The 26,831-nt window shown below is 38.5% G+C and overlaps 1 protein-coding gene and 1 non-coding gene across 2 annotated transcripts in view; one reads left to right on the top strand and one right to left on the bottom strand.

Moving 5' to 3' along the window:
• GLRA3 (glycine receptor alpha 3) overlaps positions 1-21,617 on the top strand; it is a 75,940-nt gene extending 54,323 nt beyond the window's left edge. Inside the window, exons 6-8 of the mRNA XM_014948399.1 lie at positions 6,159-6,373; positions 8,010-8,156; positions 18,188-21,617. Coding sequence (XP_014803885.1) covers positions 6,159-6,373; positions 8,010-8,156; positions 18,188-18,457 — 632 coding nt within the window. The 3' untranslated portion in view covers positions 18,458-21,617. The remainder of the gene's footprint in view (positions 1-6,158; positions 6,374-8,009; positions 8,157-18,187) is intronic.
• On the bottom strand, positions 21,460-21,542 carry TRNAL-CAG. Its single transcript has one exon. It is a non-coding gene; the product is annotated as a tRNA-Leu (tRNA).
• Positions 21,618-26,831: the final 5,214 nt, after the last annotated feature.

Below are 26,831 nucleotides of genomic sequence, written 5' to 3'. Positions count from 1 at the left end.
CCACCTTCAACTGACTTAATGCCTTATATTGGGCCATTTTGCTGCCAACATGATAGACATCAGGAGACATAACTCTGATGCCTTCCTCTGCTGACAGCATCTCAAACTGCTCCTTGTTTTGAGAAACACCTAAACAACTCTTTTGAGACTACAGCATGGATTTTTTCCTAAATCACTTCTCAGAAAAGGAAGTTTGTACTTTCTATCCAGTAAGTGTTCTATGGGTGTGAAATCTCCGAAGCTGTTCATTCTTTCACTGAAAAAGAAGCAATTATAAACACTTTGAAAAACTAAGTCTACAAGTGGCTGAGAACTTGGCCATCCTGAGACACAGAGAATAGCAGTGCCTGAAGACAATAGGGCGTTTTTCTCCACAGGAGAAGAGACCTCAATGGTTGCTCCTGCATTTATCAAAATTTAAACAGTCTGCCTTAAAGATCCATTGAATCAAAAGTTCACCAGCTGTCCTGGAAGTAGAGTCATTACACATCCTTGCTATTTCTGTCGCTATCAGATCCTCCCTAGTTTTTACTTCTCCCCTCCCTGACCTTGCTAATTCAGTGTAACACCTGATTAGGTTTTCATATCACAAGCAAAATATACTCAGTTTGCAAAACATACTCAAAATTGCAATTTATATCTCAGTGCAAATTTCAAAAAGCATCTGGACACTGCACTTAACAAGTGATTTTTTTATTACCCTGTCTCCTTTTTAGAGAGGTATGAAGATAATTTCAGCTAACTTTACTTATGTGGAATCAATTTTATAGACAAACTCCTGAAATAACCAGCTTTGGACACACACATGATTTATATTATCTTGTTTTTTTAAGAAACTTTATAATGGGAAGGCCTAAGGACAGATACTATTTAACAATGTTTCAGTAATAAGAAAAGCAGAATGACTCTGAAATGACTGTGTAATGTTCTGGGAGGAATAGAAAGGGAGTCTTTTTACCGAGCAACATAAACTCAGGGGGACTGCTTGCCTAGTGGTGATTCTGATAATGACCCATAAACAGGAAAGAAAGTAAAAGGAGCAGCACTGTCTCGTGGAAAAGTCAGTTTATATACTTCATTCTCCTTCATGCTCTCTGTGAAAATTACCTGCCATTATGATTGCAGCCTGGTAGGTAACACCCTGTACTTTTTCCACCCAGAGAGGTTAATTGTAGCCTCATTTTAGCAGACACAGAGCAGAAAGAAAGCGGGTAACAAAAGGCAGGAGGAAAGTGCTGGTGGCCTATGTCATCCCTCTTATGGAAATACAGTTTTATTTCATTCTGAGACTATGTGGTCAACAAAACAATTATTTCAGTTAGAACATAAAATCGGCCTCAGAAAATTTCTTTCAAAGTACTTTAAAAATAAAGAGCTTTCTATTTGAGACTTTGAGCCTTTTTTCTGAGTAAAATATTGGTCCTTTTCTCCTTCATACCAAGAGAGCAGACAAGAATATTCAAAGCATTACAATAACGACTTTTAAGTGAGAATTTGCAAATCCAAAGTATTAATCACTAGAAAACAGCAAAAGACATAAAGTGCAGTAGTCACATTGCATCAATCCATACAAAATCCTTTTCTTGAGTCCACCTATTGTTTTGCTGTAGAAGAGTCTAAAACGTTTGCTTTTAGAAGAGAGAACTGTCTTCACTTTTCTCACTATAGAGAAAAGCATCTCAGCTGGCTTTCACAATATCTTTTCCACATAAAATGAGGAACTGGGATTTCTACAAGTCTAAAAATGATAAACACTGCAGAGGTTCAGAATAGCACCTAGAAATAAATACCTTAGCACAAGTTTTAAGCTCAGATTGAGCTGGAGTGCTTAGAACCTTAGGGGAAGTAGAGGAATTAAGCTTCTTAAGAAAGGGATTTCCAGAAGACAGAGAAATGGGAGAAGCTCTGCATTGCATTAAGGAATCTAAAGTCAGCCATTTAGGCCAAGCATATCCCAGCCCCTGAAGAAGTTTCACTCTCCCTTTCTCCTGTCTCTCAGTGCTTAATCTCATGTTAAACCTGTGGCTCTGGCAGTTTTTCAAATGGAAAAATGCAGTGCCAGAGGAGATTGCCCAAGTTCGATTGCCCCAGGGCTCTGTTAGCAAAGCTCCATAGCCAGCAATATTCTTGCCCTTGGGGTGCCTGCTTGTTGCTGGTAAATAAAACAGAATTCTGTAGTCTACTAAAGGTCCACCAGACCAGACCGCTCAAAGCCCCATCCAACCCAGCCTTATACGCCTCCAGGGATGGGGTTACTCACAGTTGGCCACAGTAGCAACAACCAAAAAAAAGAATATGTGACCTAGACACTGACCCACAGGAAAAGCCACTTATCCTTCCTGGGGGAAAGAAAATCATACAGACTGACTGGAATATACTGTTTTCCACTATAATAGTGGTTTCAGTGTGGATATTGGATGGAAATCATGCCAACCCAGTAGATATAAACATGCTACCAAAGAACATGTAAGAGAGAAAAATGCGTCTTCAAATGTATATATACCGGTTCACTTCATAGACATAGGTACAGCATAAGTGGTTGCCTTTATCCCACTTGAGTTCCTGCTTAGGTCAGACCTACAAACACAAAGAACACTCCCCCTATTCCAGGAGAAAATGCTCATCCTTTAGGAAAGTCTCAATAGCTGCTTTCTTTTTCACTACAGAAGTCATCCACTATGGACTGTGCACAGGCCTATATTTAGCTCTGGCCTGAAACTAGTATCATGCCTTAATTTATTAATCAGCCTCAGTAAAACCACAAAATTTTCACATCCTCCTCCCAGCCCCTCTCCATGAGATTTACAGCATGTATCAGAGCAAATAACATCTTACCTTTCATGTACCACAAATTAATTATGAGAGGGATGCTCTTTGCTGCTTGTCTGTCTCTTCCCCATCTGAGATGGCTTCATGGGCATGTCTCTTCTGATCCATTCAAGCATCCAGTCAAATAGATTAATCTACAGCCAACCTGGCTAGGGATTCAAAGTGGAATAGGACCAAGAGCTGGACACTGGTTTCAGCTGAAAAACAACCACATCACCGCTGCTGGCTACCTCCAAGCTGAGATTCCCACCTGCTATTATAAATGTTGTTTTTTTTTTCCATTCTGCTTCATTAGCCAAGTTTATACAGGTGATTCTGATCTCAGCCAGGAGGGGCAAAAGCTACCATCAACCCTTCAGCTGCTGCCTTCCACCGCTGAGAAAGCCAAGAGCCAGCAGAGCAGCAACAGAGAGCAGTGACTGCCTGGGTGGCCACCATCGGCCAGTGAAGTTTACAAAAATATAAAAACCAAGCACAAAAATTATTCAGTATAATTCCTCTAATGTATCAGTCGGTCCTAGTCCTGGCCTCTTCATAATCCCATCCCTCTTCTCTCTTTTCTGTGATTACAACATATTCCAGTTGCTCTCCTTCCATTCAGAACCTCTTTCTTTTCTTTAGGGTTCTGTTGCCCACAGTGATTCCTTTCTTCCTCCTTAGATCAGACAAACCTGCCAAATTTGCAACTACATAACAATAACCCACATCAGAGCTAATATATTATTTATTGCTCCTTGTTCAGGACCACAGTATTTTTGACCTGAGGTCTCTGTATAATTCAAGCCTACTTGAGTACTCAGGAGGGAGACTCAGAGCTCTCATCCCACCTTTCTCTGGAGAAAAAAACGATGTACAAACAATAGCTAGCGTTTATTGACACTTCAGTTATGCATATGCATATTATTCTTCCTAATTTGTTTTGAAAGAAGAGTATAGGACCCTATGAGAAGAAAACGTTGCATGTTGAACTATAAATCTTGCTGATGTGGTGCCAAATAAAATGGCTTTGCAAGAGACCTAGATTGGGTGGATGCATTTCTGTCACTCCCTACCCACCAGGATTCACTGTGGTGGGTGAGAGAGACCGCTGCTGTCCATGGATGCTGAATTTCCACACAAATGTCACAAAAAAGGAAATATTCAGAGTAAGGATCAGCCTGAAATAAGCATATGATTTCGACAAAGGCCAGTCAGAGCAGAACTTCTAGTTACAGGGGGTGTGCTGAATGTAAAAGTAAAATGTAAAAATGCTAAGTAAAAGAATGATTCATGTAAATATCCTTTTAAAGATCCTGGAAGAGAAATGTGGGGGAAAATCCAGGCCTTTTCTGAAGGAAACATCAAAATTCCCGTTCACTTTGCTAAACCAGGACTTAATTCCTCGATTGAAGCAGAAATCAGTTTTGAAGCTGGGGCAGCAGATGGCTGAGCCAGGATTTGGGACACAGATTTCAGGAGTGTAGATAGGATTCAGCAAACACCGGCAATTAGGAATGGAACTAATAACTGAGCCGGCAGATACAAAACTCCTAAGGCCAGTCAGAGCAGAACTTCTAGTTACAGGGGGTGTGCTGAATGTAAAAGTAAAATGTAAAAATGCTAAGTAAAAGAATGATTCATGTAAATATCCTTTTAAAGATCCTGGAAGAGAAATGTGGGGGAAAATCCAGGCCTTTTCTGAAGGAAACATCAAAATTCCCGTTCACTTTGCTAAACCAGGACTTAATTCCTCGATTGAAGCAGAAATCAGTTTTGAAGCTGGGGCAGCAGATGGCTGAGCCAGGATTTGGGACACAGATTTCAGGAGTGTAGATAGGATTCAGCAAACACCGGCAATTAGGAATGGAACTAATAACTGAGCCGGCAGATACAAAACTCCTGAGATACAGCATGGCATTTTAAAACTGAAATATATATGTTTTTTTTTTAATTCCTCAGCAGAATACAAATTTTATACGATCACATTCAATATGTCATCATAGAAAGAGCTAATGGCCTGTTAACCAAAATGAAAATAAAGATGTTCAGAAGATATTTCCAAGCACATAATATGCCTGGAATAAAAACATTACTGTTTGACTTTATCTGGATCTCATTTCTGTATCCCTAACACTATTGTCACAGCATAATACACAATACATTAAATTGGTATATGATAATCTCATTAATAAGTCTGTTACATAAATTTTGTTAATATGATAAATATTAAAGCAGTATTAATGTGGAACAATTTGCTATAAAATGGCATTTTGGCAAATAAAAATGGATTAGCAAAATATCTATCAAAACTGCTGGAAAAGATAACCAAAAAAACTTCATACCACTTAAGAAATAAACAGCTACATAGTTACATTTAGTATTTGGAAATGCTTTCATTCAAATAAGGAAGAAATCTGTATATTTCTTGCTGTGAGAAACAGTCTCATGTATCCACTATTTATAGTCAGAGCATTGCCTTCAGCACCATCCATATGTGACTAATATGAGCATCGAGCAGAATTAGAAAATCTAATGAGACCAGGGCAAGATCTGTGAAATCATCTACACTTTAGAGGATAAAAACACTGATCTGGACAAGAGGAAAAAAAAAGAAGTGGTTTTATGGCATTTCTACGAGCAAAAAAAAAAAAAAAAAAAAAGTGGTTTTATGGCATTTCTATGAGGAAACAACAGATTTTTTTTCTGGTTTAGTTAAATTAGTGGAGGCTGGTTGATGTTCAATATCTGGAAAAATTAGGCCATTTATTCAGCTTCCTAACATTGCCTAATCTCAAGTCCTTGATTTCTGTTTGAGTTGGAGCAGTCTGAATGGGGATAAAGGGAGAGAATGATGAGAATCTCCTATTGATAACCCACACCGGTCTTGCTATATTTTTCCCAAATCCATTGGACCAAAAAAAAAAAAAAATTAAGCTTAAAATTGAACCAAAAGGTAAAGGAGCTTTTATGCAATGGGAGACCAAGCCTCTTCTGCAGTATTTCCAAACAATAAGGAGCATAACAAGTGTGACCACACAGAGGAACTCTCCTGTGTCATAAGGATTTGTGTTTCGGTCATCTCTTGGTTTTTATAAGGAAAGAAGTAGTCCAGAGCTTATTGAATTCTTAAATTTTCAGGTTTTTGGTCTGCTTTCTTTCCAGTAGATAATCCAGTTATAATGGGCACTGTATATATCAACAATCACTGAAAAGAAATCAAACCATTCATCTTTTATTAGATAACAAATACGTTTGACAGAGCGGAAATCCTTTAGAGGGTGGACTGCTAGGTGTTGACAGCAAAGAACATTCTATTTCCCTTGAATATCTCTTTTTTTTGTTATCAAAAGGAAAGTTTACGTGTATTGAAGTCCGATTTCACCTCGAGAGGCAGATGGGTTACTATCTCATCCAGATGTACATCCCTAGTCTCTTGATCGTCATCCTCTCCTGGGTGTCCTTCTGGATCAATATGGACGCAGCTCCTGCCAGGGTGGCTCTGGGGATAACCACGGTACTGACCATGACAACCCAGAGCTCAGGTTCACGAGCGTCTCTTCCAAAGGTAGGCACCATTAGTGCCTATGGCACTTCTGCCACATTAGTACGAAGTCATAATGCTACGTGACAAACACACACCTTCAGTCAACCTTATACCATGTGTTTTAATTATTAGCACTTAAGGATCTTCTAAAGGAGGTAAATAACTTTGAAATATTTGGTGGGGTTTTGAGTCACCAATCAAATATATTCTATTTCTCTCCTTCTCAACTATTTAGTCAATCCCATATGTACTAAATTCCACAAACCTCAGCTAGTGATGAAAGCAATGTTATTCAGTACCACATAAATGCTGCTCAGTAATCAACTGGTTCATCCTCTTCTGCATCCCAGTAGCTGATGTCACTCCAGCAGATAGAACTGAATTTCTAAAAGTCATAAATTCCAGCCTGCTCCCAATAATATTCCTTTCTCCAGACCTGCCTATGTGATGAGTTAACTCACGAGTTACAAATGCATTCATATTAAAATGTAGAAAAATGGGAAGCTAAATAGCTCCAAACAGTTGTATAAAAATTGGTTCACTACACAATGAAAATAGCTTAAGGCATATTTCTATGATTAACTGTTTAAGCTTTCTGACTTGTTATTACTTTAAAGTGCTTCTTTTTCATTTTAAGGGTTATTTCTTGACCAACTTCATGTGCCATTGGAGTTAATAGAAATAAAATGTATACGATAAAAATACACGAAGTCCGCTTCTGTATTAGTTTTAATATGGTATTTTGAAGTCGGCTAATTTATTTTTTCCAAGTAAAAGAGAGAAGTAAAAGAGAGGTGAGTGTGCCTTCACTTCAGATATATGGATCCGAATGCAGCCAAATGTAACATCAACAGATAAGAAAACAGAACGTGATAAACACTCAGAAAAGCAAGAATGTAAGAGGTCACCAAGGAGAGCTACAGATGGGTTTCGACACATTTTTGAGGCCTGAAGAGAGCTATGTTGATTTATACGAGAAGGCTCAGAGAGGGACCAGGCCCTACTTGCCTAGTCCAGGTTATGTCCTGCAGCTGAGCTGGGCAATAAATAAATAATAAATCAATTACAGTTCACCTACTCTGCAATTGATTTTCAGTACTTCCACTGTATCAAAATTGCAGGGACCAATGTGAATTTATATCTCTGATTTACCATGCCTATATTAGCAGAGAATGAACATACCAGAGTTCTTCATCTATCTCCCTTCCTCTACCTAATTTCTATTCCAGGAACTTTGAATCAGATCCATTCTAATACAGGAATTCCCACTGGTCCCAGTATAAGGTATCCTCTGATTCCTTAGTACCAGTCACAGATCTCAGTGGGACAAGGGAAGGAAGAGCACGTGCTTCTTGTGGATTATTTTGTTAGTTATAAAATACACGGTAGACCATGAGGAACTGTTTATGACATAAAGAGTAAATGCATTTTGTGAAAGACTACATTTCTTTAAATAATATTTAACACTTGTAAATCTTGTAAACACTTGTAAATGTAATTGTTTTCCCTCTTATTACCTCGTCTTCATGTCAAGTTTTGTTTGATAAAAGTAGCTTTAGGCTGTGGAGATATTAACGCGCTTCCTCCTGACGTGAAATACTAAAGCTCACATCTGTGGTTTTAAAATATTTAGTTTTCTGCTCTGTTCTCTCCGTAGGTGTCGTACGTCAAAGCCATTGACATCTGGATGGCCGTGTGTCTGCTCTTCGTGTTCTCTGCACTCCTGGAGTACGCGGCTGTAAACTTTGTGTCCAGGCAGCATAAAGAACTGCTGCGATTCCGCCGCAAGAGGAAGAAGAGCAAGGTAAGAGTGATAGCCTTCACAAGTCTGAAAGAGCCTGAGATTAATTTGTGCCAGGATATAGGGTTAATTTGGTAAACACACCGCAGCTTAAATATAAATAAAATGGCAGCAGGGAATGAAATTCGCTACAGGCAGAGGGTCACCACAAGGACTGTGCACTCCATAAATCCAACTTGAATTCTGGAAAGAAGGATTAAGAGGGATTTAAATGAGGCAGGGGCCATGTGGGAGCCATCTGCACAAGCATGAATTTCACTCTGTTAGAGGAGGCAGATTATACCTCAGTGGATGGATGTCGCTGGCACTCGCAGCAGTTAGTACTGCACTGAGATTCAACAAATAATGTTCCTTAATTTCTTTCTAGTATTCAGTTCAATGCCTTAACAGCTGTGTTGAATGTAAATATTTTTAATTAAAAAAAAAAATACTTTTTCAATTAAAATTATTGGTGGAAGAACTAACATTTTACTTTAAAAGCTGTGAAGTGGTGGGTTTTTTCTTCTGTCATGTTAATTTAGTGTAAATTGTTCATACAACTAGTAAGAAACTTTAATACAGCAATAGTCACTAATATTTATTTTCTAGCTGAAGCTATCTAGACTAGGGTAAAGTAAGTCCTTACCAATGTGCAGACTCAAACGGCTGATGCTACAGGTTTGAATTCTGAAGTTTGTGGTTAAATCAAGCAATAAGCAACATTTCTTACAACAATATGTAACTACAACTTCTGATTTTTCAAAGAGTAAATATTTCTCCAACCTGCTCATTAAGTGAGTACCCACCAGTGAGGCCACACAGAGCCTTTGCCCTGGCTTTCAGTCACTCTCCAGAATATCACCAGAGATGAAAGTCTGACCATAGCAACATGACTCAGTTCAGGCATCCTTCAATCCTGAAGACTGACCCCAATTTATTGCTTACATCATGAGGGGAAGACCTTTTACAGGTTGATTCCCTTTTCCTTAGAGGATACTAAAAATCTGTAGTGCTGCAAAGCCTACCCAAGCAGGCTCTAGGAAGACTCTACATCAAAAAAAAGGTTGGACACTCAACTGAAAATGACATTTTCATACATTTGGTGTTCCTGTGTGTCAATTCTGAGGCTTCTTTTGGTGCAGAAAGAAATCCATGCACTGTAGCCTGGAGGATCATAGAATCACAGAATTGTTGAGGTTGGAAGGGTCCTTTCAGATCATCAAATCCAACTATCAACCCAACACTGCCCAAACCACCCCTAACCCACGTTCCTCAGCACCACGTCTGCCTGGCTTTTAAATACCTCCAGGGATGGTGACTCCACCACTGTCCAAGGCTTGACAACCCTCTCTGTGAATACTTCTTTCCTAATATCCATCCTACACCTCCCCTAGTGCAATTTGGTAGCTTAGTTCAGGCTGTGTGTACCTGATTTCAACTTTCATCCCTGTGAAAAGCCTGCTTTTTTCTTTTCGCTGACAGTAGCAGAAAAAACACCACCTGAGACACATCTTTGTGATGGGGGGTTGTTTTTGAAACACAGCAGCTCTCTGGAAGCTGCTTAAAGGTTTGGAATGGGGAAAATGGGCCGGGATGGATTATTGCACAGGGGGCAGGTGAGCCACAACAAATGCTTCATGTATCAAACACAAACAGCTGTGGTGAGACATGCATTATGTGACTATACTTTTAGTCCATTCCTTTTTTTCACCATGTATTATAGTGTCTTCTGGATCTCAGGCAAATTTCTCATATTCAATTTTAGTGATGTCTTTTCACTTCCTTAAATACACGTCAATTATTATAATCACAGGGTTGGAAACTGGCAGGTAATATCCCATTCCTTCCAAAGGATCAAACCAAATCTCTTTCCAGCCCCCCCCTTAGACAGACTTCAAGCTCACCAGAGACACTTCTTCAGCAATCACAACCAATCAGATTTCAGCTTAGAGGTCTGTGGGGAAGGATCCACAATATGCAAAGCACTTCTAAGAGAATCGTAGAATCATAGACCAGTTTGGGTTGAAAGGGACCTTTAAATGCCACCCTGTCCAAACCCCTCCCTGCCATGAGCAGGGACCACTTACAGAGAGGGTCACAAAAAAGCAGGCACATGAAGTCTCACTAATTTAATTGTTTTGCTGGGTCAGTGCTTGATCTCGTGGTATTTCTGAATTTCTTATCCTAATTTTACACTTCATTAGACAGTCTCCCAGGTTCAGGTAGGTTGTCTGCCAGGTTCTCATAAAATTCAAGGATTTGAGGCTGCTGGGTCTATAGTAAAGTGCCAAGTACTCCCCTTACATTCTGAAGGATGAAGACATGCATTTCAAACCATTTCTTCATAACATACTCAGGGGAGGGTATTAACTATATTCATGGATATATGGCTTTCCCATCCTCCCTGTATCTGCGTGGTTCACCATGAGACATGTTTCTTAGCGTAGAATCACCAAAAACTGCTTTGTTCCATTACAAGATTATGATTTTGAGAAATAGAAATTTGGCTGAAAAGATTAACTGAACATTTCCTGACTGACTCCAGTTCTATGAAGAGCTAGAGCTCCTTGCCAGAGTTAACTTTTGAGAAGACAACTTCTCAAGCCCTAGAGACAGCTCGGCTAATTGCTGCTTTTTTTTCTCAGTGTTTTATTAAACCATTCCTTGCCCAACAAGTATACTGGAACTTGAAACATTACAACATAGAGATTTTATCTCAAAAAAAATTGGATCACATTCTAAACCCTCCGGTCTACAAATAATAAATGATACCTTACAAAGTAAAGAAAGCAGTTAATAACTAGCCTTCCTCACCACAAATATTATTATTTATTCACCACAATTTCTAGCATGAAATGTAGGCTCTGGGATCATAAGTCAAATTAACTTGTGTTTCCTTCCTCTTTTGTCCTTTCCAAAGTCAGTTACTACAGCCCATAATTATAAAGTTCTGTATCTGTTTATTATCCCACCGGACTGGGTCAAACAGCCACTGGCTCTCAGGAATTAAATTGTATTAACTTTTAAAACTAGCATGGATAAAGAAATGTACATTTGACCACAAAGTCAAAAGACATGAAAAGAAGTTAGGTTAAAAGGCTGCATTTAAAATAAACTTCAGCGGCTTCCTTGAGCATTAAATCCTATTTCTTTTCAAAATGAAAACTGCTATTTTATTCAGTATTTACGTTCAAATAGATCAGAAAACTAGAGCAGTTAGGGTAACTTATTAGACTTTTTCATCTTATGTGCTTACCATTCTTGGAACATTTTACTAGGATTAGGTTTTTCTACCAGGTGAATTCCAACTGACGAAAACAGAATGTATTGTATTGAATGCATTGGCATTTTGTCTGCAAGGGTACAGCAAAATTCCTAGCAATTTGACTTGTTGCAAAAGTCCAAAAATAAATGGTTTTGGAAATGTTTATGTATGTTGACAGAAAAGAACACGTATGAATAATATCTAATTGCAATAGGGCAGCTGAAGAATTTCCAAAGTCTGTTTTCTTTGTAATTAAAAAGACATGCTTGTTGCAAGAAATATTTACTTTTACCAAGCAACCCTAGCGACAGTCAGACGATTGAATTTCAGTGCCGGAATGCCCTTGGGAGGTCAGGGAATCCATTTTCCTGACCTAAGTCACAATTAGTTATACCTAATTCATCCCAGCCATAAAAAAATCCACAAACTCCCCTGCAATCCATCCCAATGGTTTAGAAAGTTTTTTACTCGTGCCTTTGTTGGCCTCTCATGGCTGATTTAGAAGGGGCACAGAGAACAGACTGCTTCATTCCTTTATGCAACCATTTGCACGTTTCCATTCAGTCTCCTTTTCTTTAAATATTCCCAGTTGGTACAGTTTTTTGGTGGTTTGTTTTTTGTTTTTTTTTTTCTCATTCTTATTCTCTGGATATTCTCCTCATAGGTCCACCTAGTTCCTCAAAACTGTGTTTGCAACATGAAGTTTAGCCAGTAACAGTTGAGAGCAGCTGAAGGATCATATCAAACAAGTTAAACACTTTTTTATCACAGAATCACAGAATGGTTTGGGTTGGAAGGGACCTTAAAGCCCCCCCAGTGCCACCCCCTGCCCTGGTCAGGGACACCTCCCACCAGCCCAGGTTGCTCCAAGCCCCCTCCAACCTGCCCTTGAACCCCTCCAGGGATGGGGCAGCCACAGCTTCCTTGGGTTTATCCAACCCCCTTTCCATTTGGCTTTTTAACAACAGCTTGGTATTTACCCACATCAAGATAGGAGCTTTTTCCAGAGCTCCAGCCACAGCTTCCTTGGGTTTATCCAACCCTCTTTCCATTTGGCTTTTTAACAACAGCCTGATATTCACCCATATCAAGATAGGGACCTTCCATAACTCCCAGGTCTTTTTCCAGAATTTCTGCAGAGCTATTCCGTTTCTACCTTCTGTTTGTGAAGTTGGCTACTCCTGGCTAAATGTAGGAATTTACCCTGTATTCACACCTACTGACTCTCCTCCTGTATTTTTCACACTCTTAGTCCAAATCATTGCATTTTTAACTCTAAACACATCCTCAAACTTGCAGTTTTTCCAAGGTTGGAATCTTTTGTAAATTTAATCAAAACTGTGGGGTTTTCCTTATCAATGCTGATTAAAAACACAGGAGACCTGAAACCCCTCTCTTAAAAAGCACATGATTGAACTCAGGTAAAACCCCTGCAGTAAACGAGAGTAGCAAACAACATGACAGCTGCTGAGATTTACTTCTGCAGAGCTATTCCGTTTCTACCTTCTGTTTGTGAAGTTGGCTACTCCTGGCTAAATGTAGGAATTTACCCTGTATTCACACCTACTGACTCTCCTCCTGTATTTTTCACACTCTTAGTCCAAATCATTGCATTTTTAACTCTAAACACATCCTCAAACTTGCAGTTTTTCCAAGGTTGGAATCTTTTGTAAATTTAATCAAAACTGTGGGGTTTTCCTTATCAATGCTGATTAAAAACACAGGAGAACTGAAACCCCTCTCTTAAAAGCACATGATTGAACTCAGGTAAAACTCCTGCATTAAAAGAGAGTAGCAAACAAAATGACAGCTGCTGAGATTTGTAGAAAAACAGTTATACAAAATGTACTTATGTACAGAGCTCTGTTAAGATACTTTGGCATCCAAAGCTCATCTCTCCTGGCCATTTTCCTTATGCTTTTTCCACCTACAGCCACTGCCTCTTTCTTCACCAAGTCAGTTTTCAGCCTCCCTTCCCAGACAACAGCCCCAGCAGCATCAAAGGCGATTCTTAGGTATCACTGCACCCTCTGGCTACCGTTTTTATGGCTGTAACTATGGACCTCGCTCAGTCATTCCAAATAACCAAAAGGAAAATTTCTTTTCAGAGGCACGATCCAATTTGCAGAGAATTAACAACAACAACAACAAAAAAGTGTCTGGGATTGTGTTCTAAATACATTTCTAACTAAAAACTGTTATTGCAACATAATATGCAGCCTACTCATTGCTGTTTCCCAATAGGTACAGGAAATTTTAGAAAAAGGGTCTCATTTCTTTATGAGTACACAGATGGCATAATGAACCCTGGGAACAGAGGAATTTTGGTTCCCAATTTGAGCCTTCAGTTGGTGGTCAGCATATGATCCACAGTGTTTTGTCAGAGAAAGCAATCTGGCCAATGAACACAACTATTTCACAAATATTATATTACTAATATGAAAGAAATGTTCCTTCAGAATGAATTAATATTAATTACTCACTTATAGTTATACTGTTTTCAGTCTTCAAAGACAAAAGGACAGAACTGGCAAATTATAAGTCCTGTGGGGATACTGAACCATACCTGTGATTGGTGCTTTTTCTTAGTTTCATTTACACTCTGCGGGGAAAAACATAAACTGTGTACATATACTGAATAACACCCTGATTTTAGATCAGCTATTAATATATTTAGTGTTCAGGAATAGTCAATCTTTTAATTCCATTTTCAAAAAGCTAAAGATCACCGTATCTTTAGTGAGGAAAATAGACATGCAAACTAGACTATCTTTGATGGTAATCACACCTCTTTTCTTTTGTTTTCTTTCTGGTCAACCCATCCGTTTTGATGAAAGTATTTTGAGGGAGTTCTTGATGGAGGTGAAATCAGTGAATCATTGCAGCATAGCAATGGCTTGAGATGTACAGGACCTATAGACGGGACTTTGCCTCAAATCTACAGTACAAATTTAAGGGTAAACTATGCAGAAGATGTCCCATTTGTCATAATGTGGTACCCAACCATTAACAGAGGCCCTGTCCTTTTGTCTGAAACAATGTCTTCCCGTGTGAACTCCATAAACCTTCATTGCTACCTGTATGTGATGACGTGAAACGTTGATAAAGGTACCTGTCTTGTTAATTTTGTAATCCATTTTAATCTGTTTAAATCTGGATTAAAATACAGCGTTAAAATTTTACTTTCTGCAACTTCAAAGGAACAGTAACATCAGTTCAAGGAGCAATCAGTTGCTACCAGATCAGCTTTTAAAACCAAGCTGTTTGTAGTCCAAAACAATTCAATAACACTTTCCTTCACACAAAAAAATACCAAAACCCAAACAATAAAAAATACAGTATTCAAATATCCAAAGCCAAGGCTTCAATTAAGCCTTCAAACCATTACCCCAACCTACAGGCAAAAGGCTACAGAGGTCTTTTCTGCCCTTATGCATATGACTCCTCCAGAGAAATATATTATTAAATATATGGACAGAAAACAGGACAGTCACAGGGCCACAAAAACTGGCACCTTTCTAATACTTTATAGCTAAGTATTTTATAGAACAACGCTAATACAAAAATAAACTAATTGAAATTATTTCCTTTAGGCCTCCAAAGAATTCTAAATTTCTAAATAGAAATTGTTATCTAAATTTATATCCATTCTTTAATTACAGTAATTTAAGTAGAGAGGATAAAATATTTCTACATAGCTGTATACAGAATAAGTTTCAAATTCCTTCCAAAGCCATACGTGTGAAAAGCACATTCATATCAAACCTTAGCTAAAGTTCATTCATAAAAAGATTTTTAAAGCTTTATCAAAAATCAATAAGAAATCCTTCATTTTCTTTTCTTTAGTGATGATGCACTGAACAAATACACAAAAGACCAAAACCAGAGCTTTCTTATTGTATTAAAAAAAGAAGATTCTAGCAAAATGCAGGACTTCTCCAGGAAGACTCACTGTCCAGCTTCTCACCTGGGCCATATGGGGCACTTCCATCAGGTGATTTCAACAGCTGTGGACTTGGACACACGTGTTATGAGAAATGTTCCCAGTCAGAAAGAGGGACTGTAGCCAAGTCAGTCGATAAAAACAAATGGGGTGTCACTGACATTTTAGAAAAATGCCCTCGAAAAAGCACTCAAAAGTTACTATCAATAATTAGAGTACCTACTGTGAGTAGGAAGATAGAGTACCTATCTTCCCTGCTGTGTAACAAGCACCCTCAGGTATCAACCTGAGGCCAAATCAATAATTCTTTTGCATTAGGAACCTGCTGCAAAACTTCCAGAACCACATTTTGGATATTCCAGCAGGTACCCCAGAAAAAGAAAGCACGGTGGTACCTGGCATGTTATGGTGCTCCAGGCAGTGGCCTTTCCCCCATGTCCATAGCCCCAGCACAGTGGTTGGACTTGGTAGATCAAACCATCCCACCTACCCTCATGGAGACACCATCCACTGGACAGAGCTGCCAGACTCCTAGAAGGACCTTCACATCACTTTCCAAGCAAATAAATAAATACTCAGAGACCTGAGTATTCAAACCCATTCCAGAGCTATTTTCTGGAGAAGAACCGAAAGATTTAAACCCTGAATTATACATATGAAGTCATTTAAAGAGCAAGCTTAGTGTAAATTCCCACAGTCCGTGCATCTGTAACTTCCATTAATGGGAATACAACACCACAGCTCTCCTGGAATACCATTACGATGCAGGTGTCATTTCCCACTCTTTTCTGACAGGAGAGGAACACTATTGCAGAAATCTTTGTTTCATCACGTCATCAAATAATGATCCCATCATTTTGTATTTCTGTTACTCATTTCCATACTGCAGTCAGTCAGTGATTCTTCCCTCCTCCTTTTCTTTCATGTTAATTTTTCTTTATTTTTTATTTTCATAGGAGAATTCTAACACAGATTTGAAGCACAGTAGTTTCAGTGAACTCTATAAGTTTATTCAATTTACACAATTGAAAAAGTTTTGCAGTTGAGTGATAACTACAGCTCTGCTGGATGCTGGGGATTGCCAACCAGTTCACTTCAAACTTAGCAATTAATCTGCATTCTTTTGTATTATTTGTTCTTCAACTAATATTGTTAATAAACATCATTGGAATTTTTGCAAGCAAAGTAATTAACATTGGTTCTTCTAGCAAGTACTACTTAATCAGAACTTTAAATGTGTTCAGAATTAATTCTCCATTCCAAAATATTTGCAGATTTTCCAAACATCACAGGCATTTTCAAAATGACAAATTTGGAAATTTGGATTGAAACTGTGTTCATTGAGAAATTACATTTGTACAAAGTAAGAGGTTTAAATAAAGCAAAAATGCTTCAGAATTACTGAACTGAAACACTTATTATTTGATTTGCTTCGGTAAATGATTTTTTTTAAAAATGCTTCAGAATTACTGAACTGAAACATTATTTGATTTGCTTCGGTAAATTATTTTTTAAATTATTTTATTTTAATTTAAGCTAGAAAGAGCTTCAAAATATAAAAAATTCTCTTACAAAGGAAAAGTGACTGCTGCTCAATTTCTTGTAATACTTATGAAGATTATTTTCCAAAATACTTATTTAAGAAAATAACATATATATAATACTTTGTCATACTTCATAAAAATCTAGAATCCTAAAACAACTAGGCTAAATTAGACATGAAAATAAACATACTGAATAAAAAATCAGTATTAAAAAAATTATAAATGCCATCAAAATCCCACAATTATCCTTGTGTGGCAAATGTAGTGAAGGAATATGTTGGAATATATTTCAGAACAAAATTTGGCCCTGGCTTCACAGTCTACAAATCATTGCCTGCATTTTTACCTCCTTCGCTATGTGAGAACACCCATAACCAGGCAAAATGAAGTACAAAATGTGTCTCCAGACAGAAGACTCATTCTTGAAATGCAGGTTATAAAAATATATCTATCTTCAGACCATCTACTTTTGTGTCTGTGCCACGTGATTAAAAAACACTTTCTCTTATAGCTCCCTGAATTCAGAATTACTTTATTCTTGAAATGCAGGTTATAAAAATATATCCATCTTCAGACCATCTACTTTTATCTCTGTGCCACGTGATTAAAAACACTTTCTCTTATAGCTCCCTGAGCCAGTATTAAAATTCGGCCTTTAGCTTTCATTCACTTTATTTTAAATTAAGACACTTTCCATGCTCTTCTCTTTATCTGACACATTCACAGGGAACAGCAAAATAAGGCACACAGATAAGATTAATTACATATATGATAACCAGATAGGCAGAATTCTCACTAGTACAATTAACATGAAGATCATTAGTGCTTGTATGATGACTACCTCTTGAGGCCAGGATCCCACTTCGTTAAGCAACGCACAGAGTTAACGACTGGTGTCTAAAAGTTTGAAGTTTGCCCAGTTGAAAACTGAGGATATTTACTGTAAATGGGGAAAATCAAACCAAATTGGAAGTTGTGTGCCTGATTACCACCAGTTTAACAAGCTTTCTCTATTCTCTAAAGAGATTACAGAATCTAGAAACTAATAGGAGAATTCCCTGCTTGTTAAAGCTGCTGCAATATTTCTGAGAGACACTGATAGGGCTGAAATTTCAACCAGTTCACACAAACTGTGGATTCAAGAAGTCGCTGAGGTAACGGTGAAATACTTGCTATTTAGCAGCTGGTAAGATTTCTGTGAATAAAACACACTTCCGTGGTAAGATTTCTGTGAATAAAACACACTTCTGCTTTTTTTTCTTCCTTTTTTTCTTTTCTTTTCTTTTTTTTTTTTTCCCAACAGGACGATGACATGAGGGACAGTCAGTTTAGTTTCACAGCCTACGGAGTGAGCCCGTGTCTGCAAGCGAAAGATGGAGTGACCCAAAAGGGGCCAAACAACCCTGCTCAAGCTGCACCAAAAAGCCCCGAAGAGATGAGAAAGGTATTCATTGACCGGGCCAAGAAGATAGACACGATATCCAGAGCTTGTTTCCCCTTAGCCTTTCTCATCTTCAATATTTTTTATTGGGTAATTTACAAAATCATCAGGCATGAGGACATTCACCAATAAGGAGGGTTGAGGCTCGCGGTACACGCGGTTCAACGGGAGGCTTTCCCTAAGGAACGAGCATCCCAGGAGTGACCAGGAGAGCTAAAGGCATTGAGGGGGGACAAAAAAAGACCCTGCCATGCCCAGTCGCAGCCAGGTGGGAGAATGGCACCCGGAGAAGATACATCTGCTCTTGCAAACGTTCAGTGTCAAACTAAATATTAACTTTTTCATTGTAAATCACTCTCTACTGAAGCTTTACTGCCAAGTATTTATACATACTGTTACATAGTGGTATACTTGTACAGTTCTCTTTGATGTTCCTTACATTTTTTTAATTCTGGTGTATTTTTAATTAAAAAAAAAAAAAAAAGTGGATCTAGAATACCCTAGGTAAATCCCATGGTATTACAGAATAGATTAGCATTTGTAACCTTTATTTCAATTTTACAAGATAATGACAAATTACTGATTTGAGATTACAGTTTTAAGGACCTTTTCTTGTCTTAAGGACAGAACCTGTGGTTTTGCAATGAGCACACGACACATTTAAGTTATTTATTCAGTGTACTTCATATTACCATTCCCCTGGAAGGTGTGTGGTGAAATAATCTCAGACAGCACAAGGTATCTACAAGCCTAATAGTCTGCATATCACATGGAAAATATATTAAAATTCGTAAAGAATTGATTCCTGCAAAGGATTTTTTTTTTCTTTTAATTATCTACATTTTGATAATTGAAACTTATAGTATTTTTCAATCCTTTTTATATTTTTGAAGGGTTTTTTTTTTTCCTCAATTGATAAAACTCCTACAGCTTTGGAGATAGCCAAACTACATCAAAAATTTTGCAATGCTTCATTTTGATGCAATGCAAAATGATCTTGGACCAAAATTAAGAGCAAATAGTCAACTGCTTTCCTGAAACATCTGGAGGATGAGTAGAGCTGTCTTTATGCAAATTTATCTCCTACTTGTTGGATAAATAGAGGAAATTTAATTTACAAATATGTCCTCATTGTCTGAAGGATATTGATATGACTTAGATACTGGTTAAGAAGCACTTCACAACTGTGGAAAAACATGTCACTCCTAAAACATGAAAAAGGATCTCAATATTTTTTTACATTTATTATACTTCACATTAAGTAATTGGAGAACAACTATCAAAACTCTTAGAGAGATTTTCCCTGTTTAGGATTAAATAGGTCATATTAGTTGTTTCTTTGAATTATAACAGAATAGATCACATTTATGGCAGGGCTTGTAGGCAAGAGTGTTTACTTTTGCCAATCTTGCTTACTGAAAAACAAAAACATGCTCAGATATGGAAATCTGACATTTAGAATTACTGGGTCCAGTAGCTGAGGCTGTTTCTCATTGCAAAAATATTTTTATTTTGAACATGTTTTAAATTTTTGGTTTGTTGTTGCTCAGAATGTGTGCACAAAAGCGAAATACAGCTGGAGGCAAACATCTGGTGCCCTGCCAAAGGCATGGCACATATGAACTAACAGAACCATGGAACTGCACCCAGGGTTATAACACAACAACCTTGGACTCGGTTGGGTTTGTTGTTGTTTTCCTCTAAGGATTTGTTAGATTCTAAAAAAGTAGTGCTCAGTAGTCTCTGCTGTGTCAGAAAGAAGTGTTATAATCCTCCTCTATCTTAAAACAGGTTTGGTTTTTTTAATATATATTTTTTGCTTCACTTATGATCTGGATTCAATTCACTTTAACCAATTATTGTTTGCTGAGGTTGTGTTCTTTTTTTGTTGATTTCTTTGTTGTGTGTGTGTTCCAAAAGATCCTGTTCATCTGTGCAAGGGGGTAACAGGAACTAACGGCTGACATTTCAGCTGGGTTATACCCATCTCTCTCAAAGTTACCCTTAGCTGCATTGTATGAAGAGGGATATAAACTCAGTTCTGTTGTCAGAGAAGTCAACAGTATTTTGTTTAAGGACTGTTTGAAGTCCTGGATCCGTAATCAAGATCCATCATCTTCCAGGCTCATCTCCCTTCTTTCTTTCTAAACTAGCTGAATTGCATTCAACAATGAATTGCATTCATTCAATCAAGAATTCTTCATTGAAGGGGTAAGTGCATCAAAAAGATCAGATCAGAATAGCTCCTAGTTATTCTAGTTTATAACACCTGAGCAGCTGGTTGACATTGCCTCTTTCCTGGACATCCAATAGTCTGCTGCTCTCACACATGCAGTACTATCTTGCCTTGAAAACATGAACAAATTTGAGTAAAGCAGAGCCTAAAAAATTTAGCCCTAATTTCTTTCTTCACTCTTTACAGCAGAAAAGGTCTATGCTCTCAAGGAGAGAAATCAGGCGGGAAATCTTGGAAGTGATAAAAGAGAGACCAGGTTACAACACTGGCAAAATGTAGCAGGGGGTCAGAAGGAATATAAATTGCTAAGCAAGAAGGACAAGTTCCTTCATTCATATGTGAAACTATTACCTCGGTGAGGGGGAATAACCCTTGTGCCACATTTCTCTTTGACTCAACCATGCTAACCTAAGGAAAAATTAAAGCATATATAAATAAAAAGCATAAATCTACATTATCATTCTTTTCTGGACTCCCTAATGTACTGTTATGTACATGTTCCATTTAAAATAAATGAGATCTGTAGATTTAATAGACCTAATTTAGTTGGATGTAATGCCTGGTGTTGCCTCTCAGGAGGCATCTCCCCACCCATGTGCTATGGTGGGAGAACAGAGGAGGGTCTCAGCCCTGGTCAGTGGATCCCTTCCTCTGTGTAGTTCTATTTCTCCTTCATAGGCCATTACATTTGGAGGTTGAGCACACCCTACTTCTAAATGGAATATTTACATATAATGCTCAGTCTTCTAACAGGGCATGTTGAAAAGAAAGAGAATTAATTATGTTTAAAGCATCATCCTAGATCAATTTCTGTTGGAAAAGACCTTTAAGATTATCGAGTCCAACCATTAACCCAACACTACCAAGACCACCACAAAATCATGTCCCTCAAAGGAGTTGTCAGGAGTGGGATTTGAACCCACGCCTCCAGGGGAGACTGCGACCTGAACGCAGCGCCTTAGACCGCTCGGCCATCCTGACATGCTCTCATTATGAAAACTCTATATTTTTTTATTATGTAGCAATCCATTCATAACAAAAGTGTTTCAAACAGAGGGGAAAAGCAAAAAATAGTTCCATGATGATTTGAAAAGCACACAACATCTGACCTGTTGTTCTGCTGCCCCCAGGTAAAGAAAGATTCCATTCATAACAAAAGTGTTTCAAACAGAGAGGAAAAGCAAAAAATGATTCCATGATGATGTTTTGAAAAGCACACAACATCTGGCCTGTTGTTCTGCTGCCCTCAGGTAAGGAAAGACTTTCTATTTTGGTATAATGGAACCCAAGTCTCTGCTAAAATGCAGGTTTGTGGGTTTTTTTACCAGAACCATAACATTTGCCAAGGTGACAGAAGCCTCTGCAGTCCACTAAATAGTATGGTTTTCAAAAGAAAGAAGAACTTCAAATTTAAATTTCATTTAGATTCTTCCTAAATGACTTAGTGTAAAGTCACAGGGTAAAGAGAGAGAAATGTCAGTTGAGATGACAAGAAACTTCACCAGTGATGAGGAGAAAAGCCCAGCAATGCCAGCAGCAGGGCCATCCTCCTCTGTACAGAGCTGGAATCATCAGCTGCTGTCATCTACTGAGATTAGGGTGGGAGATGGTCCTTTGGTCACTGTATAATGAAGCAGTAGGGAATAAAGTTAAGAAGATGCAAGAATGGAAAGGAAATAATCAAGGAAATAATGGTCAAAGCAGATGGTACCTAGGGCTTCTCCTACGTTTGAAAAAGAGCCCATTCCTTATGCTGAAGTAGATGTTACCTCATCTTGCTGTCACCTAACCTGGGCTCTGCAGGGCACAGACCATAGAAACACAGAATCACGGAATGGTTTGGGTTGGAAGGGACCTTTAAAGCCCATCCACTTCCAATCCCTCTGCCCAGGGCAGGGCCACCTCCCACCAGCCCAGGTTGCTCCAAGCCCCCTCCAACCTGGCCTTGAACCCCTCCAGGGATGGGGCAGCCACAGCTTCTCTGGGCAACCTGGGCCAGGCTCTCACCACCCTCATTGTAAAAAATGTCATCCTTATATCTAGTATAAATCTCCCTTCTTTCAGTTTAGAGCCATTTACCCCCACACAAGAAGGCTTCTTGTAAACACCACCCCCAGATGACAGGCCAATGCAGCTTTGCCCCAAGCCATTATTTGCCATAGGTGCAGACTCCGTGCTGCTCAGGTCGTGGTTTGGTGGTCTCTGTAGACCACCCCATACTTCAAAAACAAAATTCTGGCACTAGAAGACCATTGCAACACAATGAAAACAGAGGAAGGAACTGCAGGACCTGGAGGAATTCTCCTCTCAAAAGGCCAGAAGCTTCAGGATGATGAGAGAGAATAAGAACAGTCCCTTAGAGGTGCAGGAGAGACACTCGCCTACCACAGCACCAAATTCTGCTCAAATTCTGAATAGAAAAATGCATTTTATTTTAAAAACTATATTCAAATATCAACAAAACAGGCTTGCATTGCTTTTTTTCCATAATGCTGGCTAACTACTAGAGCAGGCTCAAAGGAGAAAGGCATATTAGGAGTTTACTATTTAGAATGCATTTATTTTAACACAAAAATAAAGCACATTCTACTTTCAAGAAGTTTTGGCAGCAACCACTATCATTTAAGCAGGTTAGTGGAATTCGGGGAGAACGTGGGATTTTATTATTGCTTCAGCTTGATCATATACTGGTTTTCTTTGGATTCTCTTCATTAGAGTTTGTTCCAAAAACCTTTTTATAGGCTGCTTGATAAAGAACCCTTCGTGATGTGTGAGAGATGATTCCATTTACCCACTAGAAAGGCTTATATTTTGGTGATTTATGTGTGCACTTTACATTTAAGGAGTAAGGTATTACTCCTGCTTTGTACTATAACCCCCTTAAAGATTGTAGGTTGATAATGTAGATAAAAATAGAAGATAATAAATTGTAAAAATCCTTATATTTTTAACATTAGGGAAAGACAAGAAGTCTTCCTTAACTTAAAAAAAAAAAAGTATTATTTTTAGTAATCATTTTATATTAGATAGAAATTAATTTATTTATACAGTTCCCAGCCCAAGCTGAGATGGTTGGTTGCAAAAGACAGATATATTTTCTGCTCTCATTTGAGCTATCATAGGAATTAATCTCATCCAACAGAGCAGGATTTGGCCTTAAACTGTGAAACTGCCGAAGGAGCTTTTAATTCTTACAGTACCCCTGTGAGGCAGGAAAATAACTTTATCATCATCTTACTGTACAATCACGTGGTTATTTAGATGAGAACAATATCAGCTTATCACAGCTTTTTTTTTTTTTTTTGCTTTTTTGAGAAACCTAAGAAGAAAAATATAAATAAGCAAACTAAGCTGGTTGTTAATAATAAAATGGGTATTTTCTTTGGAGCGGTTATGGAAAAGGTGCCTTCAGGCAAGACGCAACACCGACAGCTCTGGGTTGGGAAGGCTTGTGGGAGCAGGTTGGATTGCCAGCAGCAGTGGGGGAAATGCCAGAAAAACCTTGGCTCGTCCTCTATTCTTGACGTTCTTGACTATTTACTGCACTTCTTCACTTTCATCTTTGTGAAATATGCAAGAAACCTTTCTGATGTTCGGATTTTAATGTACGGCCGAGTGCTGGTAACAGATGAAATGGACTCTGCTGTTCCATGAATGTGTAATCATGAGCTGTACAAAAACAAATTGTGCCATAAGCTTTTGACCTAAAGGTTTAACATAATATACAGTATTTTGTGTGTTAGTCATCCTGGCTTTTTAAAGGCTTCAACAAGAAGAAAAATAAAAAAATATGATAGTGTATCAATAAATTGTCTGTGAGTTTTCAAAATATTCTCCTGTGAGTTCTGTCTGATGGCAATTTCATCTCAAAGTACTTCCTTTTTGGTAAAACTCTATAAACGTGTTGTGCATGGATTTGATTAAATTCCTTTTTATTGTATTACAGTATCATATCGCACTTAAACAGACATTCTCTGCAGACAGAAGTGGTAAAATATGTGAAATTTATGGTGTCACTCATGTCATTGTAGATATTTTGTTCAAAAATAATAAACTTTTTTCAGAAACCATGCAATAATTTTTATGATTTTTAAGGCAGTGGGTTTAAAGTCACAGGAGGGACTATCAATACCACTGGGAAAAAGGGTGGAACCCTCAGCAGCAGTAAAGGTGCATTTACCATTAAATATTTCAGGAGTGAAAATTTGAGGGAGAAGGAATAGAATGCCTTTACTTGTTAAATTAATCAGATTAACCTTCAAAATACTTTAACTGCATTAATGAAACATACAGAGGAGTTTTCAGGGAGCATGATGGAGGGTGGCAGGCACTGAATCAGGAGTTTGATCTTCCCAGGCCTCCTTCACAGTGAGCAGATGGAAAGAGGACTCTCTCAAGGACAGGCAGCTCTGAGAAAAAGCCTGTTGTGAAAACTCAGGGCAAGTTATCTTGATAAATGGCTATTGAAATCAGGACAGCCACTCAAATATAGTCCTGCTGATCTTATTATCAAAATGGCAAAGAATTCACTTGCGGTAAAATAGTCTTATGGAAACTTTCTAGACCTGTGGGCCCTCCTAAGCACTCCTTGATAGAAAAAAAATAATGGTTATGAGAGAACTGAAGTGAAGTTAGCAAATAAGAATTCCTCTGAGACCAGTCTGAGTTCTGCTAGTCTGGTTCCAGCAGGGTTAATATGCCTGTGAAGAGCGTACAGAATGTTCATCTTGGTAAAGCCACGTGTCAACGTGATGCCATTTAGGCTAGAAACCCTTTGCATCCCCAGTGCAGAAGCTTTGTGCTCCCAGACCCCCTATGACCAAAGGCAACATCAATTCTCTCCTTTCAACTTGTTTTTCAAGTCGATGGGACACTAATACAAGACACCTGGTCTGGTGGGAGGAGTTCCTGCCCATGGCAGGGGATTGGAACTGGATGATCCTTAGGGTCCCTTCCAACTCAAACCATTCTGTGATTCTATGGCTTTGTCATTCTTCCAAATGAAAGAATAATTCAGTTCAGCAACGTATTGCCAGGAGTTCTAGACCCAAACCATTCTGTGATTCTATGACTTTGCCATTCTTCCAAATGAAATATTTCCATATACGAATAATTCAGTTCAGCAACGTATGGCCTGGAGCTCTAAGAAACAGACATTTCTCAAAAGAACAGCCAAATATAAGCGAGTCCCTGAGCGTCCCTCCTACAGCCCATGGACCTGCCTGGTTAGTCCCTGCTCTTCCCCACAGCTCTTGCTCCACCAGGTCAGTCCCACCTTGTCTTCCCAAGCCCAAAGCAAAACTGGTGCCTCTGGTCTCCTTCAGGTCCTCTCACAAGCCACAATGTTCTGAAACTACGTCTGCTGCATACATTTTTGTTTCCAGAGCATGAAAATGGCAAAGGTGAGGTACCAGGGGCACAACAAGCCATTAAACAAGTCAGTAACAAACAGGTAATGTGACCTCAGAGTCAGAGAGAAAAAGAAGAGATCAATATGTGATTAAATTCCATAAAACGTGCAGCCCTTTCAACGCAGAATTCTGGAAAAACAGATGTCTCTTTTTCTGTTTGCAGCTACAAACAGAGCATCTTCTTTTTCCTGTTTGCATATACAGCTACCAAATTCTATCAACAATGAAATAAAGATTTACGGTCCACTCATTTGATTTTATTTCTAGTATCCTACCCTCTCTATACCGGCAGGATCTCAGAACGTTTTTTTCTGAATAAGCATTATATGCAAAACAGGTTTCCCTCCCCGTCCAGTTCTCGTGTCTTTGTAGCAACAGCATCATTTCTCAGGAAAATATAAATGACACCACGAGGTGGCGCCCTCTCCCGCCCATGGAGGGACCCCGCGGGTGTTCGCCTTTCGTTTCACTGAATTTCACTGAATTTTAGAGTTGGAAGGGACCATAAAGATCATCTAGTCCAACTCCCCTGCTGAAGCAGGATTGCCTAGAGCTAGAGGAGATAAACTTCAGCAAAAGCCATTCCTGTGCAGGAACTCCACGCTCTGACACTCATTATTAAGAAGGAAACGTATAAAGCACACGCACTATTCACGCTAAAAATCAGACTTCATTTTGAAAGTCATACAAACTTTTTGAGGTGATGCTTCTTAGAAACAAAAACAGTTGAGAGATTAAGTTATTAGGAACAAAATGTAAGAGTTGATGCCTATATACACATATCAAAATGTAAAGGTTTGTGTACCTGACTATTTTATTAAATTGAAATGGCATTTTAAAACAGAAAGCAATAATTTAT

Source organism: Calidris pugnax, unplaced genomic scaffold (genome assembly GCF_001431845.1).
Source record: "Calidris pugnax isolate Ruff unplaced genomic scaffold, ASM143184v1 scaffold172, whole genome shotgun sequence".
Lineage (NCBI taxonomy): Eukaryota > Metazoa > Chordata > Aves > Charadriiformes > Scolopacidae > Calidris > Calidris pugnax.
Note: the sequence above shows the minus strand (reverse complement) of the source record. Positions and strands in the feature narration are given on the sequence as shown.